Source organism: Protopterus annectens, chromosome 8.part1 (assembly GCF_019279795.1).
Source record: "Protopterus annectens isolate FY-2018-M chromosome 8.part1, PAN1.0, whole genome shotgun sequence".
Lineage (NCBI taxonomy): Eukaryota > Metazoa > Chordata > Ceratodontiformes > Protopteridae > Protopterus > Protopterus annectens.
Genome location: NC_056742.1, coordinates 388868466 through 388887810, shown reverse-complemented (window position 1 = coordinate 388887810; position 19345 = coordinate 388868466). Strand labels below are relative to the sequence as shown.

Here is a 19345-nt window from a genome sequence, read left to right as displayed (position 1 = left end):
AATAATATATTGAGATCTCATAACTATCTGATTCAGCATTAATAGACTGAGAAGTCATAACTATCAGATTCAGTAATAAAAGACTGAGAACTCATAACTATTTACCAAATTCAGTATTATTAGACTTAGAACACATAACTATTTATCAGATTCAGTAATAATAGACTGAGAACTCATAACTATTTACCAGATTCAGTAATAATAGACTGAGAACTCATAACTATTTACCAGATTCAGGAATAGTACACTGAGAACTCATGACTATTTACCAGATTCAGTAATAATAGGCTTAGAACTCATAACTATCCGATTCAGTAGTAATAGACTGAGAACTCATAACTATTCATCAGATTCAGTAATAATAGACTGAGAACTCACAACTATTTATCCGATTCAGTAATAATAGACTGAGAACTCATAACTGTTTACCAGATTCAGTAATAATAGACTGAGAACTCATAACTATTTATCAGATTCAGTAATAATAGACTGAGAACTCATAACTATTTACCAGATTCAGTAATAGTACACTGAGAACTCATGACTATTTACCAGATTCAGTAATAATAGACTGAGAACTCACTAATATTCATCCTTTTCAGTAATAATCGACTGAGAATTCATAACTATCAGATTCATTACTAAAAGACTGAGAACTCATAACTGTTTATCAGATTTAGTAATAATAGTCTGTGAACTCATAACTATTTATCCGATTCAGTAATAATAGACTGAGAACTCATAACTGTTTATCAGATTCAGTAATAATAGATTGAGATCTCATAACTATCTGATTCAGCATTAATAGACTGAGAAGTCATAACTATCAGATTCAGTAATAAAAGACTGAAAACTCATAACTGTTTATTAGATTCAGTATTAATAGACTGAGAACTCACAAATATCAGATTCAGTAATAATAATAAAAAATAACTATTTACCAGATTCAGTAATAATAGTCTGTGAACTCATAACTATCAGGTTCAGTAATAAAAGACTGAGAACTCATAACTGTTTATCAGGTTCAGTAATAGACTGAAAACTCATAACTATTTATCAGTTTCAGTAATAATAGACTGAGAACTCATAACTATTTATCCAATTCAGTAATAATAGACTGAGAACTCATAACTGTTTTTCAGCTTCAGTAATAATAGACTGAGAACTCATAACTATTTATCAGATTCAGTAATAATATACCAAGAACTCATAACTGTTTACCAGATACAGTAATAATAGTCTGAGCACTCATAACTATTTACCAGATTCAGTAATAATAGACTGAGAACATAGCTATTTACCAGATTCAGTAATAATAGACTGAGAACTGTTAACTATTTGGCAGATTCAGTAATAAAAGACTGAGAACTCATAACTATCTGATTCAGTAATAATAGACTGAGAACTCATAACTATTTACCAGATTCAGTAATAATAGACTGAGAGCTAATAACTGTTTACCAGATTCAGTAATAATAGGCTGAGAACTCATAACTATTTATCCAATTCAGTAGTAAAAGACTGAGAACTCATAACTATTTATCAGATTCAGTAATAGATTGAGAACTCATAACTATTTATCAGATTCAGTAGTAATAGACTGAGAACTCAAAACTATTTATCATATTCAGTAATAATAGACTAAGAACTCATAACTGTTTATCAGATTCAGTAATAACAGACTGAAAACTCAAAACTATTTATCAGATTCAGTAGTAATAGACTGATAACTATCAGATTCAGTAATAATAACCTGAGAACTCATTACTATTTATAGATTCAATAATAATAGACTGAGAACTCATAACTATTTACCAGATTCAGTAATACAAGACTGAGAACTCATAACTGTTGATCAGATTCAGTAATAATAGGCTGGGAACTCATAACTATTTACCAGATTCAGTAATGCGAGCCTGAGAAGTTTTTATTGTTTAAGAAGGGTGACTTCTGCTCCTCATCACAAAGTTCACGCTTAGTTATTTCTGTTTTTTAAAGTGAAGTTTCCCTTCAAAATTGTTTGTCATTTTAATCTGTACCCCCTGTCATAGGACTGCAGTTACAGATACAATGTTAGAACTGTATGTTTGCAAATTAAGTGTAAAATGAAAATAAAAACTGATGCAAAACACTAGAGTTCTGTATCAAGGGATGAGTTAATGGGAAAAAAGGCTAAATGCTTTATTTCTTGGCAATGCAGGGTTATAATGGCACTAGTGGGGATAGAACATACGTGGGAACAGACTTGTTTTACATTTCCTTGTGTTTTGGGATACAAAATCATTCAATATAAAATAGGAAATTTAGGTAGCACAGATTCTCAGAGGATTCAACTAAATTCCAAACATTTGTACTGTTAAAGTTGACTGCTTTAAACTTGTTTTAGAAGTTTTTTTTAAAGTTTACTGTCTGGCTTATGGATTTTTGACCTGAATAAGTGTTTTTGTGAAAGCATTTTTAGCTTGCATTAAAATATATACATATATACATATATTGTATACATACATACATATATATATATATATATATATATATATATATATATATATATATATATATATATATAAATGTGTGTGTGTGTGTGTATATATATATATATATATATATATATATATATATATATATATATATACACACACACACACACACACACACACACACACACACACACACACACACACACACATATATATGCATATATGTAGTGCTACCCACTGTGTTTGTTCAGATGTTTTATTTATTTTTAGTATTTGTCACTATTTGTTGTTAATACAGATTGCATCTAGCCACTTGAGTGATTTGGTTTTGCTTCTTATTTTCATATTTTTTTAACTGCTAAAGTTTTAAATTTGCTTCTACCATGCAGGTACAAGTTCAAGTTTTCTAATCGTTATGGAATATTGTGAACTTGGAACTTTGCGTAATGTCTTGGATGATAAAGCCCGACAACTCTCTTGGCAAGAACGTATACAGATGTCATTAGATGCAGCCAGAGGCCTGTACAGGTATACATCTGACTTAGCAATAATAATAATGTGCAGTCCGATTCTATACTCTGGGCTGCTTGATCTTTCATTTTCATGCTGAGTACACAGAAATGGACTCTTTAGGCTTTGAGTACCCTGTGGCTCCTTCTGACATTTAGGAACTTGAGCAATAGCTTTTGGATTATCAATGCGTGGAAAAAGTTACAACCTCATATGATGGAGACTGCATCCATATTCAAGATATTGAATTGTGCTTTGTTGGTATGTGTTGTACTCATAGCTGCTACCAAGTTTCTCCATTTTCAGCAGACTGAATCTTAGCTGCACTTTGAATAGTTATTTCATTCTTGGTCATATTGGCGGACTAGATTCCTTTTAGTATGGATTCTTTAGTCATTTAACATTTTTTCATAACCCACTGATGTAATTTTTGCTGGTTTCCTAACTACTCTACCTAAAACCAAAATAACTGCTGTCTAAGTTCTATTGCTGAATCTTACCTTATTGTTGCAAAAATACACATATTTTTGGCACAAAACTGCTCACTTAGTAAATTGGCCAATACCACCATCTCTCTCTCTCTCAAAAGCCATGTGTTTTTTGGTCTGATTGCAGTATGTCCGCAGCTGTCTAGACAGTCACTGACAACATTCTTCTTGGAATGGACAAAGGTCTAATCATTGCAGCCATTTTTACTGACCTCTCCAGAGCCTTTGATGTTGTCAGTCACTCAAATCTCTTGCCCTATTTGAACAACTCTCTCTCTAATCTAGCTGCCACATCTCAGTGAATTTCAACTCATCAACATTTCCATCAGTCTCTCTTCAAAAAGGCATCCCACAAGAATCTATGCTGGCATTTCTCTTCTTTTCTGTCGATATTAAGAAACTCCCTTTTGACATCCCATTGTCCTCGCCTTCTGTATGCTGATGACATGGTCATATTCTGCTAGAATCATTCTGTCTCCTCTGTTGAACTCTAACTTCAGGCTGATTTCATGTATTTATTTAATGAGTCATTGCTAAAGTAGTGTTGTCTAACTCCTCTAAAACAAAACCAATGCTTTTGCTATTATGCAAAAGCTTATTTCTGTCTCCAGACCTTTACAAATCCTCAATCTGAATAACACCATTGGAAATATCACTATATTCAAATACATAGGGATTTGGTTGGACCCCTTCCTAAATTTCCATCTCAACCTGGACTACATACACAACAAAATCACCTCTTTGTTATTCTGCAGTATTAGAAAATCCGCTTTTCTTTCCAGGCCCTGTAGGAATGCCATAGGTAAAAGTGTCTTATGGGTTCAGCTAGAATATGGTCTCCTTCTGATTGCTTGATGCGTTTCTTTTAGATGATTCAACATTCAAACCATCTCAAACACCACATGCAGCTTTATCACTCTCCCTCCAGAAGAAAGGAACACAACTGCAAAATCACTGAAAAAAGCTAACTGGTTTACCTCTACCTATGAAACAATGTGCTAACTTTCTCTTGCCTCTCAGATGTTTAAACTCATCAAGAATGAAACCTTCCCATCAACAATCTCCAGACTATTCAGAGATTTACTGGCAACATACAACCTTTGAAGTTTTAACCACTTAGGCCTAGGCCTTCTCCTTCAAACCTCACAAAGTAGGCTTCAGTGCACAAAACTATGTCTTCTCAGTCCTTGGTGTCAAATTGAGGGAATCTCTCCCTTTTCTTAAACAGTATTCCCCTTACCCCTTTTTCCAATCAGAACTAAGAGCATGTTACAAGACTAAAAGAAATGCAACTGCTGCCCCCCCCCCCATCTCTCTCAGTCTCTGTCTATGGTCATGTAACTTAACTTCTTTGTAGTCCTCCTCCCTCTATGCAGCTTACTATGATTGTGCTTGTCATCTTGTCGTTATGATTCTTTCAGCACCCATCACTGATCTTCACTATGTATTTAATATGTGCATGTGTTGAGTTTTGTCAGTTAGTCTGTATTTAATGTCATTTATCCATTGTCTTTATACACTCAAGCTAACTAAGATATTCAATTTGTATATAATACACAGTTGGCAAAAATACTTACTCTTCACCTCCCATGCACAAGGTACAAGGTTGTATCCTAACCTCTGGTCAATGCCATTGTGCAGTTTGCATGTTCTCCCTGTGTCTCTTTGGGGTTCTAAGGGGTTTCTCCACCTCTCAAAAACATGCTAGGTGCTTCCACCCCAAACATACCCAAGAGTGGAGTTGTGTGCAAGACAAAAGGATATAAACAAACTGCTTTGGGCATCAATTGTGATGCACAGTGTTATCTAGAGAGGAGAATACAGATCACAGTCTGTACACTGTATCAGGGCTAGCCATTCTAATGTGTAAAAACTGTCTCTTGGTGATTTGGTCACATTGAATAATGTTACCAAAAATGGGCATGGGTATTTGTCAATGATAAGTGGATGAGGACCAGACCTATGTCAGGGGCCCATGCTAATGATGGGAGTGGTGTGTCCCTATTGACCAGTAGCTGTCATAAAACCCAGCAGCCCTGTAAAAAATAAGCTACTTGCTGGTTGGTTGCACAGCTTGGGTTACCTGGGATAGCCCTGTTTAGTGAAACCAATCAACCTGCCAGACATGAATAATGTGGGTGGATGACATGATGGTAAGAAGGAGGATGGACATCTTCTGTATCCAGAAACAAGATGGAGGCAGTGCAGCAAAACCACTTGGCATGGAATCCAGAGTCTACTAATCAAGAAGAGGACAGACTAGAAAGGGTGTAGGAATTGTGGTGAGGGAGAGGGTTCAGAAGACAATGAGGGATGTCATCAGAATTAGTGACAGAGTCATGGCAATCAGACTCCAGTGTGTAAGGATAGGGCAGTATTCAAAATCTATGCCCCACAGCAAAGTTATGATCGGGAGAAAAAGAGTGTATTCTATCCTATGGTCTAGCACGTCTCTGGAGCTCCATACCACCATCCAGTTGTACTACCTCAAACCGCTTTTCATTCAAAAAATCTCTTTACTCACATCTAATGTCCCAGTGGGAATGCTCCTCTTCACACTGGAAACTTTCATTTTACATGCTATCCTAACTCACACATCTTGCTCTTGCTTGTACTAAGCTATTTACAATGAATGTATCAATATGCACCTCTTAAGTGCAAGCTTCCTTAAGATGTGATGGCTTCTCAATATTGTATATTGTAATGGTTTTCACTAGTCTGTAGTATCTAAAATGTTTTTCACTAGTCTGTAGTATCTGTAATGTTTTTCACTAGTCTTTGCAATGTTTTTCACTAGTCTGTAGTATTTGTAATGTTTTTCACTAGTCTGTAGTATTTGTAATGATTGTAATCTAAATCCTTACTGTAACCTTGCTTGTTTTTGGAGTTTTTCTCCCCAGGACTCCATTGAAAACAGGTTCACCTTGGCCCAATGGACTATTCTGGTAAACCAACTGCAAATAAATAAATAAATAAAATAAATAGACAGCAGTTGCAGGACCTACTAGACAGCAGGATAGCAGGAATTGGTGTTGATAATAAGGGACTTATGCATATATCTGGTCAGACAGAACAGGATATGAGGACTACCCAAGTCTGCATGGGTAGAGAAACAAAAATAAAGAACCTCAGATAGTAGAGGAAATGGTGTTAGAAGAATGTCAGTGCCTCAAAACATGATGTGTGAAGACCATTGAACAGGTAGGCATTCAAGCCAAGTGTGGAAATAAGATACATTATGGAAAGCTGGTGGTGATGCACACAAGTCCAGGAAGTCATCAAAAAAGGAGTGCAAGAAAATGTGAGAGATGGAAAAGACTGACCAGGCTAAAAAGGAATATAGGTTGGCAATCAAAGAGGCTAAAAGAGCCATTGTAGTAACAAACAACAAGACATCTGGAACAGTCTACCATCTTCTGGGAAGGGATGCAGCAGATGGCAAAAAGAAACTATCAGGCTGCAAGGCAAAGACAGATGATAAAGATAGTCAATAGATCCCCCTCATAAGGGATTCAAGCAACAACCTGCTCATCAGTCCACAGAACATAAAAGGCAAATGGAAAGACTGCTTCCAGCAGCTTCTGAATGAAGAAAATCCCACAGAAGCTGTACTGTCCCAGACACAATCTACAATAAAAGAAGAGGAGGAGCCCACCGTAGAAGAAGTATGACCAGCACTAAAGAAAAGGAAGTTGGGGAAAGCAGCAGGCTTAGACGAGGTAATGTTAGATATAATCAATATGTAGGATGAGTTAAGGAAGAAGTGGCTCCGGAGGGTACTCAGCAGTATGGAGAGAAATGCATATCCCATATGAGTGGAGAATAAGCATTCTAGTGCTATTGTACAAGAACAAAGGGGACTTTCACAACTGTGGGCAGTGTAAGGTATCAAACCCCTGTCACACTGCATGAAAGTTTGGGAAAGGGTGATTGATGTACAGATATACACAGATATGCAGAGTAGTAGAAAGTCAGATGAGAGATAAGAAAATCGGATTCAGATCAGGATGCACCATAACAGACTCAATGTTTTCAGTGAGACAGATAGTGGAAAAGGAACTAGAGCTTTTGAAGAAGCCCAGCTGGTCATTCCTAGACTTGGAGAAAGCATATGGCAAGGTGCCAAGAAAGATAATTTGGACAGTAATCAATGGTCGGAAATCCAAGGAACAACGGTAGAATTAGTGCAGGCTATGTGCAAGGGCCCGGTGATGTAAGTACTAACAATGTTCAGTGTCACAGAGGGGTTCCCATTGGGAGTGGGTGTGCATCAGCTTCAACTCTGAACCCACTGTTGTTTATACTAGTGATGGCCTACATTAGCAAACAGGTCAGAGGGGACAGATCAGCAAATTTGCTGTATGCAGATGATGTGGCATTACATGCAGACTCTGAACAAGAACTTCAGCAAAGGATAGGGAAATGGAATGTAAAACTGAAGGCACTCAGGATGAAACTGAGTACAGACAAGACAGTTGTAATGGCAACGGATGGAGGAAATCCAAAGACACTGAAAACAGCTTCAAGTATCTTGTAGGGGTGGTTGAGATGTAGGGAACTCTAAATGAGGAGATCAAAGCTAGAACTGGACAGGTTACTCCCAACTGGAACAGAATAGTGTGCAACAGAAGGATGCGAAAGAAGTTGAAAAGTAAGGTGTGCAAAACACAGGTGTAACCGGTACTACTGTATGGTACAGAAACCAGGGCAGTGAAGGCAAAGCAGTTGAAGAAGCTAGAGGTGATAGAGATGAAGTGCCTGAGATGGGTGGTAAGATGCACACTGTGGGACAAATGAAGAAATGAGGACATCAGAGTAGAAGACCAAGTAGCTTCAACTGTAGAGAAGGTCAAACCGAACAGATTACAGTAGTTTGGGCATGTGCTGGAAAGTAGAAGGCAATCTGGTAGAGATTTGGTACAATCAGAAAGAAGGCAAGAGGAAAAGAGGGTATCCAGCAAAGAGATGGATGGATTGTGTGAGAAGACCTCCAATAATTAAACGTGACTATTGAAAAAGGTAGGAGAGTAGCAACAAATGACGGGAGATGGCAACAGTTGATGTGACACCCCAACACCATGTAGAAAATGGGGGAAAAGGGGGTTGATGCTGATAATGATAATAACGAAAACAACATGTATATAATGTGTTCTGTCATTCACTCTGTGTACAATGTCATGTTGTATTTACACCCAGACTCAGACAGGTCCGAAAGGTCAGTGCTCTACTTGTTTTACAAATTCAAAATAAATAAATACATCTCTGCTGAAATAGATGAAGTCTATAACAGAGGTATCCCTGACAAGGATCTGAAACAGAAGATGCTTCAGCCCACATCAGCAAGCACTCCAAGAAATGTGATTATCTTTATGGATACATTTGGCAGGGCAACAGCTACAAGGTCAGTCCTTCAGAGACCTGCCTAGGTTTCCAGTTCCATCCTCCAATCTGGCATTCTCTGCCCCCCAGTTTTACGTTGAAGAGAAAAAAACTTTTAAACTGTAGCAAACTGCTTGCTACATTTGTAAAAGCTGCTACTACAGTTTATAACAGAAAGGATCATTAAAGTACTTCAGTTCTGACTTCAAATGCAAAAACTAGCATCTATTTCTTAATACCAGTAATATACAGAAGACCAAACAGATTGGCATGGCACCTGTTGATTGTGGCCCCTAACACTTTGTGTCTAGAGCAATTGCTCCCTATGCTGAACCCATGCTATACCTCTGCCTGTCAGACCAAATGAAGGTGGATCTCCTTAATGTACTCTAAGATAAGGGTCTCATCTTTAGAAAGTGAAGGTGTCTTCAAAAGGCCAAAAGAAAAAGGTAAGATTATACAATCAGTCAATGAGGTTTTTTCCAATCCCAGACATCTAAATTTGGCAGAAACTGCCCAACAAAAGCATGGATTCTGTACCCAAAACAAGAGAGCAACAAGGCTGTTTAGCATTAGAAGGCCAAATTTCGAAGAGAATGGCAAACTAAGTAAAAGGAAAACCCTTGAGGCCAGCAAGGCCATGACTGCCATAGGAAACAGTTATGACTCTGCCTGGCTGTCCCCTCCCTCTTAAACTCCCACCTCAGCCCTCCTCTGCCTTACCTATTTAACTCCCATGAGTATAAGATGTCTGGCATAATTTGTAAAAAGGCATATAAAAATGTACCTCAGGACCAGTGGGCTTTCAAAGCAGACAAAAATTTTGGATCCCCCCCCCCAGTACCAACCCATGAAGTAAACTTGATGCCTCCTTTACTAAAATAAATGTTCTTCTGGGGGCACTATTAGACACAGACCTACATGAAGCCTTTTACCAGAGGAAAAAAATGCTTTGTCTGACCCTTTTTATCAAGAACATCATAGTGAAGGATTTGATCATAGCAAGGGAGTTTCTGGGTTACATGACTTCATGCACCATTATGGTAGCTCAGGCAAGCTTGTACATGAAGAAGTTACAATGGTAACTTGAAAACAAAGTTTGTAGAAACCCTATCCTCTGTTGTATAAGGAAAGGTCAGTTACACATTAATTGAGGAATGTCTTTCAGATTGACAAGACCTACTGTGACACTGACCACACATTCTTCAGACTTTGTGATCCCACATGGCCACTCCAAGAAAACAGTCCAAGGCACATGGGACCAGCTATAATAGTATTTTAAACAGATTTGGGCACTGGAAACCCTCTATATCCTTAAAATTTTTATCATCATTTGGCATATCAACAAGCAGGGAGACGTTGTTCCTTAGCAATGCAGACTTGGGAAAATTGCACAAGAGGCAGCCATGACACTTAGAACAGCCTGCATCTCCTCACAGGAATACTTAGTGGCTTACAGACTGACCAGATCACAGATAGACCCCCGAGAATGGATATTGAGCAGGGAATTTCTCTGCATCTGACAAATAACTACAGTGTGCCAGCAGTAGCAATTTTTGTTTCCCCACAAAATTGGATGAGAAAATTCCGTTGCTGAACAGCAGCTCCAGCAGCTTGAAAAAAAAATAGATGCCTTCTCCCTGAAGTGGACAGGTCTTTTTCTGAATGCTTTTCCTTCAATACCCATGATCCCCAGGGTAGTACAGTAGCTCACGGATGACAAGCTAAAAGTCATACTGATAGCCACTTTTGCTCAGGATAACACTGGTTCTCCATCCTGGTTGCCCAGAACAAGACTGGTTCTCCCTCCTGGTTGCCCAGGACAACACTGGTTCTCCATCCTGGTCAAATTAACAACTGAGGAACCAAACATGATGCCTCAGTGTGTGGACTTCTTAGCCCAGAATATAGAGTCCTCATGCACCCCAACCTGAACACCAATGTTTTCTGAGGATGTGTTAAACATTGTGAGCTAGACTAGGAAACCAAACATAAGGAAGTCATACCTGTCAAATGGAAAATACTCTCCCTCTGGTGCCAATCCAGGGACAAATACCTGACCACAGCTTGTGTGGCACTTATCCAGAATTAATTGTGAGACTGTATAAGATAAGTCTTTCCAATGCATTTTTAAAGATCTACACTTCCTGTCTCAGCCTGCCTTATCACAAACTCCTCCATGGTATATGTCCAATTATTAATTAAACAGTTTTTAAAAGGGGTGTTTTATCTTAGTCCACCAAGAAGGTTAATTGGTCTACCAAGGGAGCTCAGTGACAGCTTACAAAACTAACCTTGGCCCCTTCTAAAATAGCTGCTTTGGTTCCTCTCAATCATTTATTCTGGAATACAATGTTCTTGGTGGCTGCGACATCTGCTAGAGGGATTTTCAGAACTGTAGGCACTAATATGAAAGGTTGAGCTCACTTTGTTCAGGAATGAGTCCCTTCTAAACTTTCGTACAGATAGTGTATCCATTTGTACCAATCTCTTTTTTATGTTAAATGTAGTGATGGAGATGTCTTTGAATCAGACCATTCACCTCCATGTGTTTTTCCTAAACTTTAGAATGGTGGATGGGTCTTCATGCTTTGGATGTGCACAGGCAACTAAGGTTTCACTTGAATAAGACAAATGAATTAGAAAATCAGAACAACCCTTCATACCTTAAAGCAAGTCGAGTAACTTATTACAGGCACAGCTAGTGTGGAGTGAAGGTGGCAGCTGCAGATGGTGCAAAGTTTTAGGGGACACAGTTCCTGACCAGCTTAATAACACCTGCTAAACCTAACCCTGCCACTAGTCCCAACATTATACCTGACCTTATAAAAACCCTTCTAGTAACAATACCACTATTTCAACCCCAAGTATGGCCATAGTTAGTGGTAGGGTTATATACAAGTGTGTGTGTGTGTGTGTGTGTGTGTGTGTGTGTGTGTGTGCGTGCGTGCGTGCGTGCGTGTGTGTGTGTGTGTGTGTGTGTGTGTGTTCCTGTAATACCAATGCATGTACATAGCTATCATAAATATCCTAATAAGCAATGTATTGCAGCAACTATCTGAAAATTCATTGATGCATTTGATATACATTTTATTTTTTTATTATTTATTGACATTTTTAACTGGGGTGGTCCAGCTGGGCTTGTGGCCCATTTTCAGTGGAGATCTGAGGAGAAAAGCTCAAAAAACAAAAAGCAAACAATTTACAGAGAATCAAACATCTGAGTCAAAAATATTATCAAAATCAGTTATAGAAGAATGTTAGAGAGACAAAGCAAAAATGCAAACACATGACATATACATATCAATATTTTTACAGACTAAAAAATATATTTACGTATTTACAGAGAAAGAGGTTGGCAAAGAAGAAGTGGGATTGCCAGAGAGATTAAGAAAGTAGACAGGAGTATAAGGAGATGAGGTGCATGGCAAAGAGAGAGGTGGTGAAGGCTAAGGATAAGGCATATGAAGAGTTGTATGAAAGGTTGGACACTAAGGAGGGAGAAAAGGACCTGTACTGATTGGCTAGACAGAGGGACCGAGCCAGGAAAGATGTGCAGCAGGTAAAGGTGATAAAGGATATTGAGGGAAACATACTCACAAGCGAGGAGAGTGTGTTGAGCAGATGGAAAGAGTACTTCGAGGGGTTGATGAATGAAGAGAATAAGAGGGAGAGAAGGTTGGAAGATGTGGGGATAGTGAATCATGAAGTGCAATGGATTAGCAAGGAGGAAGTAAGGATCGCTATGAAGAGGATGAAGACTAGAAAGGCTGTTGGTCCAGATGACATACCTGTGGAAGCATGGAGGTGTTTAGGTGAACTGGCAGTGGAGTTTCTAACCAGATTGTTTAATGAAATCTTGGAAAGTGAGAGGATGTCTGAGGGATGTAGGAAAAAGTGTTTTGGTACTGATTTTTAAGAATAAGGGTGATGTGCAGAGCTGTAGTAACTACAGAGGGATTAAATTGATCAGTCACAGCATGAAGTTATGGGAAAGAGTAGTGGAAGCTAGGTTAAGAAGGGACATGATGATTAGTGATCAGCAGTATGGTTTCATGTCAGGAAAGAGCACTACAGATGCGATGTTTGCTCTGAGAGTGTTGATGGAGAAGTACAGAGAAGGTCAGAAGGAATTGCATTGTGTTTTTGTAGACTTAGAGAAAGCATATGACAGGGTGCCTAGAGAAGAGTTGTGGTATTGTATGAGGAAGTCGGGAGTGTCAGAGAAGTATGTAAGAGTGGTACAGGATATGTACGAGGGTAGTGTGACAGCGGTGAGGTCTGCGGTGGGAGTGATGGATGCGTTTAAAGTGCAGGTGGGATTACATCAAGGATCAGCTCTGAGCCCTTTCTTATTTGCAATAGTGATGGACAGGTTGACAGAAGAGATCAGACAGGAGTCCCTGTGGACTTTGATGTTTGTAGATGATATTGTGATCTGTAGTGAGAGTAGGGAACAGGTGGAGGAGACCTTGGAGAGATGTAGATATGCTCTAGAGAGAAGAGGAATAAAGGTCAGCAGGACTAAGACAGAATATATTTGTGTGAATGAGAGGGAGGATAGAGGAATGGTGAGGATGCAAGGAGTAGAGGTGGCAAAGGTGGATGAGTTTAAATATTTGGGATCAATAGTTCAGAGTAATGGTGAGTGTGGAAGAGAGGTGAAGAAGAGAGTACAGGCAGGATAAAGTGGATGGAGAAGAGTGTCAGGAGTGATTTGTGACAGACGAGTACCAGTAAGAGTGAAAGGGAAGGTCTACAAGAGGGTAGTGAGACCTGCTATGTTATATGGGTTGGAGACTGTGGCATTGACAAAAAGGCAGGAGTTAGAGCTGGATGTGGCAGAGTTAAAGATGTTAAGATTTGCACTGGGTGTGACGAGGGTGGACAGGGTTAGCAATAAGTATATTAGAGGGTCAGCTCAGGTTGGAATGTTTGGAGACAAAGCCAGAGAGGCAAGATTACGTTGGTTTGGACATGGGCTCAGGAGGGATGCTGAGTATATTGGGAAAAAGATGCTAAGGATGAAGCTACCAGGTAACAGGAAAAGAGGAAGGCCTAAGCTAAGGTTTATGGATGTGGTGAGAGAGGACATGCATGTGGTTGGTGTGACAGAGCAGGATGCAGAGGACAGGAAGAAATGGAAACAGATGATCTGCTGTGGCGACCCCTAACGGGAACAGCCAAAAGAAGATGATGATGATGTACAAAAACAGTTAAGTCCATCAGTATTGATTGTATAATGAATATTTAGTAAGTACCCACAATTTGGAGGGACTGAAAAGGTATATAGTAGGGTTGTGGGGAGCTTTAGTAGGGCCTTGGCAAGGACATACTTTGGAGTTGAGTAGATATACATACATAAAAGTGAGAGGAGGGATTCAAAAGAGATAGAGGCATAAACAGATAGATATAGATGTAAATTTATTTTTCTTTGTAGTTGCAACAGTTTAGTAAGAATTTGATTCCCTTCCCTTTGTCTCTAGGCTGCATCAGTCAGAAGAAAAGTTCAAAGTTCACGGTTGCATCAACAGTGCACGATTTTTGGTTAACAAGGGTCTTGAAGTTAAGGTAAGTAGTGTTGTAAGTTTTAGTTCTAACCCTTATATTAACTCATTAAGCCGAGTGCTCTTCCAGGTGTTTCTGCATTTAACTCCTACTGATGCCTTTAGGCATCAAATATTGGTTGTTCACATTTGTATTAATAATTAAAAAAACATGCTACATACAAGGTATCAGAAAAGTTCATTTTAAAACATACATGAAGCAAATGCAACTGTATTGGTATTTGACTTATGTCTAATGCAGCTAAAGAGATATTGAATATTATTTGCATACTGTATATTTGTATTGTAATAATGTCCATATTTCTCTAAATATCTCAACATTCAGATAACACAGAACTGCAGAGCCGCATATGAAGCTCACAGTTGTAGAAACAGCTGTATGAAGAAACTCCTGCTAACAATATGTGTCTTGCTTGAATAGTTACTGAGATATCATAAAATGTGTATACAACACTACACAATTAATATTCACCATCTTTATTTTGGCTTATAAAATCCAGTTTAAAGCCTCAAACTGAAAGAATGCCACCAATGTAAAGAGTCATTTTTCCTGAATAGTTTGCAATTTACATTTTTCTAAGTAACACTTATGGTTCTCGACATTTGAATATTTGTTTGAACTGTAAGGTGATAGCTTTATTTTTTTAAAGGCTTATGCCACACCCATTGGGAGTTAAAGGTTGTTGTTGTGACTTTCAGCTTTTCCCGGTTAGGGGTCGAAACAGCGGAACTCCGGTCCGCTAATGATTGGCAGTTGATTTTTACGTACCGAGTTACCAGCCCTAACGCACAACCTTCAACGAAGGTACGCCCATTCACGCATGTCTCCACACAGAAGATGCTCTAACTGAGAGTCGAACCGGACAGCGTCTTACTGTGAGGCGTACTCAAAAGAGCTGTACTGGAGGGAATGAATTAAAGGGAAGGGATCACTGGATTTTACAGATGTGGTGTGTGTATACGCATTCTTCAACACTTGTGCTGATATATAGGTATGCATGCTACTGTTTTTTTTTATGCTATTATTTATTTATTTTATTTTACTTTATTTTTTATTGCCCTGGGTACTCTGACAAGGCTGTAGTAGCCCCTTTTCAGCAAAGGACTTCAGAAAAAAGCTGCAGTTACAAAGTCGGCAGTTTTGTTGAACAGAGAAAATGTAAGTTTAGTTACAATATGGGCATACAATCTACAATCAATAAATTAGGAACATTACATCTTAATACATGACAAATTAGCATACATAGTGAGGTTTAAAATGTCAAGTTTACCATTTTACATTTATGGGTAGGAGAAATAAGACAGGAGAGGAGCAGGAGGTATGAGTAGAAAGCACAGAGAAGCTGAGGGCTATATAAGTAGCATGTACATTTGTTATCTGATATAGAGAAAGAAAACTGTAGTGAAGTTGGGGTAAGTATAGAAGGTGTTGACCATGAGTTGGATTTTTTTCTGAAGGGAAACAAATTGTAAGGGGATAAGTTGAGACAGCACGTTGCAAAAGGGTAAAAGGGTAGAACACAGTAGGTGACGTGATTTACATTGAGAATTTGCTTTGTTGAGGTATATAGGGGTAATGTAGGTATGTAAGGGCCAAGGCAGTCTAGCCTAAGGCAGTGCAAGATTAGAGCCAAGTGTTTTAAAGTGTCATTTCAGCAGGTTTTGATTAAGGATAGGGTGGTTTGTTACAGTGCAGGATAGTTTTCAGGTTTGTAGATTACATTATGAACAGTTGCTAACTGGGTGGTAGAGAGGTTCTTGCCAGCCTAACTGTTTTAAACATAGGCAATGATACATTTTGCAGATTGGTAAGTGATGAATTTAGATATGGTATTACAACATTGTTCAGTTTTTGTTAGTAGACATTGCTGAAGTTTGGTGTAAATAGGACTGGCATGTAGTAGTTAAGGTTGGAGATATGCAGACGCTCTCCCGGATTCTCAAAAGCTTGCACTGCGTGCATGATTAGTGTAAGAGGAAATTTTACCAATATGGCAGCCGAGCGATCCACGTACGTATATGTTTGACGTGCACAAGCACTGTAGCACTATTGCTGCACGTTATCAGCCCCCATATGCAAATCACCCCATCTGCAGGTAAAAACCATGCAAATGAAGTAAATCTGCCATCCAGGAAGCAGGACTAGCGCAATATGCCGAATTGTACTTGGTGAGTAACCAAGTACGGCACTGCAAACTGCAAAACAGAGCTATGACAGCTCCAAATAAAGGCTGCATATCATTGAGGAAGCATGCCAATGGCCAAGTAGAAGGCAGTTGGCATTGCAAACAATGCTAAATGTACAAAATACAACTTTTATGATATGTCCACCAATCACGTCCGTTGAAGCATAACGCAGCGGCGTGCAAACAGGATCGGTGGGGAAATAAGAAAATAAACCTAATAAAAGCAGTCTAACTAAAATCAGTATTCCGCCATGCAAGTCAGTGGCAGGCAAAAGGCAACCTGGCCAGTGAATAGAGGTTGCTAAGGGGGGGAGGCACGGTGTGACACATGTAACCATGCATTAGCAGGCAATTCTATGCAAATGAGGGGAAGGATAGTGAATCCAGGTTTTCCCCAGCATGTGAGGCAAGTCCCAACAGTGTAAGAGTATGAATAGCTGAGTGCAAGACTAGGGGGTAGGTGACATCATGTGTGGGAGTGTCAAGCATACTGTCAGCGGATTGGAGCCCTGCGGCTCTGGGTTGCATCCAGCTTAGCACAGCAAAGCCAGGGGGTGTGTCTAAACCTGCCCAGCATGTATGACAAAGTGTAAGCGGATGTGCATGCCACGCAATGGGATCTACAGGAAGATAAAGGAAGTGAACCCAGCAAATAGCAGCAGTGTGCACATTGGAGTACACCGACGGTGCGGTGTGCCTCTGGGATGAAACGGAAGGGCAATGGGAAGGAAAAGCAGCAGTAGGAAGTTAATCAAGGGACACTAGTTTTGCTGCCAGGTGAAACGTATCGGAACCAGCCAATCACACAAGCAGAAGAACAGCCCAGCCCAGAACGCCACTATAAACTATGCAATCCCCTACCCCTCCAGTTTTTCCCACACCCTACACCACCAGTGTAAACAGGTGGGGAACTTTTAACACTCACAGCAGCAAAATGTTAGGGGTCGCAATAGCTATCATACAACTTGTGGAAGAGGCTGAGGCTGGTGAGGATGGTAATGCTGCCAACCAACCCACAGTGAGGAGATGGAGAAGAGTGTACTGACCCAGGGTAACCTACAAGGGCTACATGAGCTGGAGATAGTGGAGCGCTATAGGGTGGACAGGGACCTCCTACAGCAGATTGTTGAGCTGTGCCGGCCACGTCTGACACACAGAACTAACAGAGGGGAACCCATCTCAGTGAAAACGAAGGCATGTGTAGGCCTAAGAATACTAGCTACAGGTACCTTCCACAGGCCAACTGGGGATATGATGGGGATCTCACAGGCATCAGCATCCAGGGTATTCCACCAGTTCCTGGATGCCATGGCAGCACATGTCGGTGAGCACATATATTTTCCCCTCACCCGTGAGGCGTTGGCCAGCAGTATGCGTCTCTTCCAGAAAATAGCAGAATACCCTGAGGTAGTGGGTGCAAAAGACTGCATGCACATATGCATCAAACCACCACCCGGTGAGCAGGGTAGGGTCTACATCAACCGCAAGAGATTCCGCTACATCAACTGCCAGGTCATGTGCGATAATACTGAACATGTGTGCTGGCTGTCCTGGAAGTTACCACAATTCCCATATCTGGCATCTGATGCAGCTGTACCAGAAATTTGCCGGTGGAGACAGCCCACACGGTCACCTAGTGGGGGATGCTGGATACGCGCTGGAGCCGTGGCTGATGACACCCATCAGAAACAGACACACACCCGAACAAGAACTCCATAATGAGGCTCATGCACAAACAAGAATCATAATAGAGTGTGTGTTTGGGATGCTCAAGTCATGGTTCTGGTGCCTGGACACATCTGGTGGAGCCTTGCAGTACTCACCAACTACATGTACCCAAATCATCCTTGTATGTACCATGCTACACAATATGATCCTGCGGAAACAGCTGCAGCAGGAGTAGCAAGGGAAAGGGCCACATAGCCCCCCCACCAATCCCAAGGCCTGCACAGGCACAGAGTGACTCAGAGGAGGAACACCCTGAGCCTGCCCCAGTAGGCAGAAGGAGGCATGCCCAGTATGCCCTGGCCCTGGCAAAGAGGCAATATACACTAACATGGGAGGGACCCAGGGAATAGCACCTCTCTCTGGCTCTCACATACAGTAAAAGGGATGCCAAACATTACACTACCTATGCCTAACCATGCATAGGCAGTGTACTAGGTGCATCCGACATAGGCAGCTCTGCAGCACCGCCCTCAATACTGGGACACCCACAAGATAATGGGGGGCACAGTGGTGCAGCAGTTAACGTTGTCGCCTCACAGCAAGACGTTCTCTGGTTCGATTCTCGGCTGGGGTGCCTTCTGTGTGGAGTTTGCATGTTCTCCCTGTGTTCGCGTGGGGTTCCTCTGGGTACTCCGGTTTCCTCCCACATTCCAAAGACATGCATCTGGAGCGTTTCTCCCCGGGCCTCCTCTGAAAACAGGCTCTGTGGAACCTAGTCGGACATTCCCTGTCAACAAATGTTAAATAAATAAATAAAATAAAATAAAATAAAATAAAATAAAGATAAGGGACTCACACATGCCAATCAGGAGGGGGATCACATACCCAACAATAGTCACAGCCAGCAGGACAGGTGTAGACAAACACAAACAAATGCCGTACTATGGCCTCTGAATGAGGGGTATGGGTAACCCCCACCCAGGCCTACATGGATAGACTACAGCAGGTCAGGTAGTGGGATGTCAGTTGTGATGGCTAGGAAGTCAGAAACTAATGTGTATGCAATCAAA

At 40.3% G+C, this 19345-nt stretch overlaps 1 protein-coding gene across 1 annotated transcript in view; it reads left to right on the top strand.

The window, feature by feature from the left end:
• Positions 1-19345, top strand: part of LOC122810373 (mixed lineage kinase domain-like protein) — a gene marked incomplete in the record, with an annotated part of 573260 nt that overhangs the window by 297046 nt on the left and 256869 nt on the right. Inside the window, 2 exon segments of the mRNA XM_044081960.1 lie at positions 2867-3005; positions 14341-14425. Of these exon segments, the coding sequence (XP_043937895.1) occupies positions 2867-3005; positions 14341-14425 (224 nt within the window).